The sequence below is a fragment of the Oncorhynchus mykiss genome, chromosome 29 (genome assembly GCF_057628025.1).
Source record: "Oncorhynchus mykiss isolate SJ-2025 chromosome 29, ASM5762802v1, whole genome shotgun sequence".
Classification (NCBI taxonomy): Eukaryota; Metazoa; Chordata; class Actinopteri; order Salmoniformes; family Salmonidae; genus Oncorhynchus; species Oncorhynchus mykiss.
In genome coordinates, this window is record NC_143050.1 from 17,066,313 (window position 1) to 17,068,104 (window position 1,792).

Genomic DNA, 1,792 nt, shown 5'->3' on the forward strand with positions numbered 1-1,792 from the left:
CAGTCCATTTCAATAGGCCTACATGTTTTACACCCCATTATACTATTTACCCTCCTTATGACTATCTTGACGTCTTCTATGAATTCACTTTGTATGACATTTATAACTTGTAAAGGCTACTCTACTGTATTTCAACAGTACAAGGCGCGGGAAAGCTCAGGGATTGGCCACCGGTGGCAATGGGAGGAGTCCAAAGTCATCTCGTATTCCTAACGATTTAAAAGTCGTCCAGAGACAGAAATGCCATATTGTGATTCTTCTTCAGAGACACAGCACAGAGAAATACTACTGTTCTTCTTGATTATTTACATCTGGACATTCTCTGACCTCTTGATGAATATGCTCGTTAAGAGTAAAGCAGCTTGTTGATTAACAAAGATGAAACCACTTGGGGAAAAAGAGAACAGGAAAATTTACAGAAAGGTGAGATTTGATCCTTTGAAGTGATTATATTCATCAGTATATCTATAATAGATATTAGTCAATGAAAATAGATTTTACCTAAAACATGTAGGCCTATTTTGTTGTTAGCTTGTTGACTGATATTGGAATAACAATGTGTTCCTAAAATGTACTTATGTAACTAGTCCTACCATGTATATAGATTTAGGTTTTAGGAGCCCTTACTGTTGTACAAAGTGACTGTTTCAGACACACTGGTTTACCAGAGACACTGGTCTAATCTCCCTGGTCTGATCTCCTTTCTTCTTTCTCTTGTAGCTCCTCAAGCCTCAGGTGGAGAGACGTCGGAGAGAGAGAATGAATCACAGTCTGGAGAGCCTGAGAACCCTGCTGCTGCAGGGACCACTACTTCAGGTATGAAGTTCACCTCTAACTTGACTCTGCTCTAAATGCAGCTCATACAGGTGTCAGCTCCTCTGAGAAGTATAGCATGACTGTGCATTAATCTGCCCTCTCTTTCTCTCCAACAGGGTGTGACTCAGCGTAGAGTGGAGAAAGCTGAGATCCTGGAACACACTGTTCTCTTTCTCCAGAACACTGGAGACGGGGACAGGAAGAAAGGTGAAGATGGAGAAAATCAACATTCCTTCCAAGATGGCTTCTCAGGCTGCCTGCAGAGAGCTGCACACTTCCTGGGGCAGGAAGGGGAGGGCCTGCAGTTAGAGGCAGCACTGAACTCTACTTTCTCTGCTCGGCTGAACAGCCATGCCTGTATGAACACCGAAGTTCTGGCTAAAGCCCACTCTTCCAACTCTCTGCCCAGCACAACGTGCCACCAGTCCTCACACCTGATGAAGATACAGGAGTCCCACTACAGACAACAGCTTTGTGAAGTCTACAGGAGACATCTGTCTTATGCTCACAGAGCTCCACTCCGACATGGAGATCCCAAACCTCCCCAGCTGCCCCACAGACACGCTGACAAAGAAGCCCAATCCCAGAACCTCCCAGGCAGCCAGTCTGTGTGGAGGCCTTGGCCTTGACCTAGCAGAGGAGCCGGCATTGGGATATTGAACTGTAAAACAACTCTAATATCCTATGAACTGATAACCAGGATGCCACATCCTTTGCTGCTGAGGTTGCTATGTTGTTATTAATTTATGCAGTGTTGTGAACACCTGACTCAGAGACTCCATAGATTTTCAGTGATATGACAATGTTGTACTTCAAAGAAAATATCAATTTGAAATATTGTACAATTTCCCTATACTTTAGTATTATAACATGTACTATGTATAAGTTGTAGTACTCTGATATCTCGTCTATTTTTGCACATTAATTTATTCTGGGACTTGTTCCTTTGTTTTTCCAGATGTATAGGCCTGTATGT

General features: G+C 43.0%; 1 protein-coding gene across 1 annotated transcript; it reads left to right on the forward strand.

Moving 5' to 3' along the window:
- The first annotated feature begins 378 nt into the window (after positions 1 to 378).
- On the forward strand, positions 379 to 1,445 carry LOC149970377 (transcription factor HES-7.1-like). The gene is made up of 3 exons (XM_090226255.1): positions 379 to 423; positions 721 to 816; positions 933 to 1,445. The coding sequence occupies exons 1-3, from the start codon at positions 379 to 381 to the stop codon at positions 1,443 to 1,445; spliced, it is 654 nt and encodes a 217-aa protein (XP_090082381.1).
- The last annotated feature ends 347 nt before the right edge of the window (positions 1,446 to 1,792 follow it).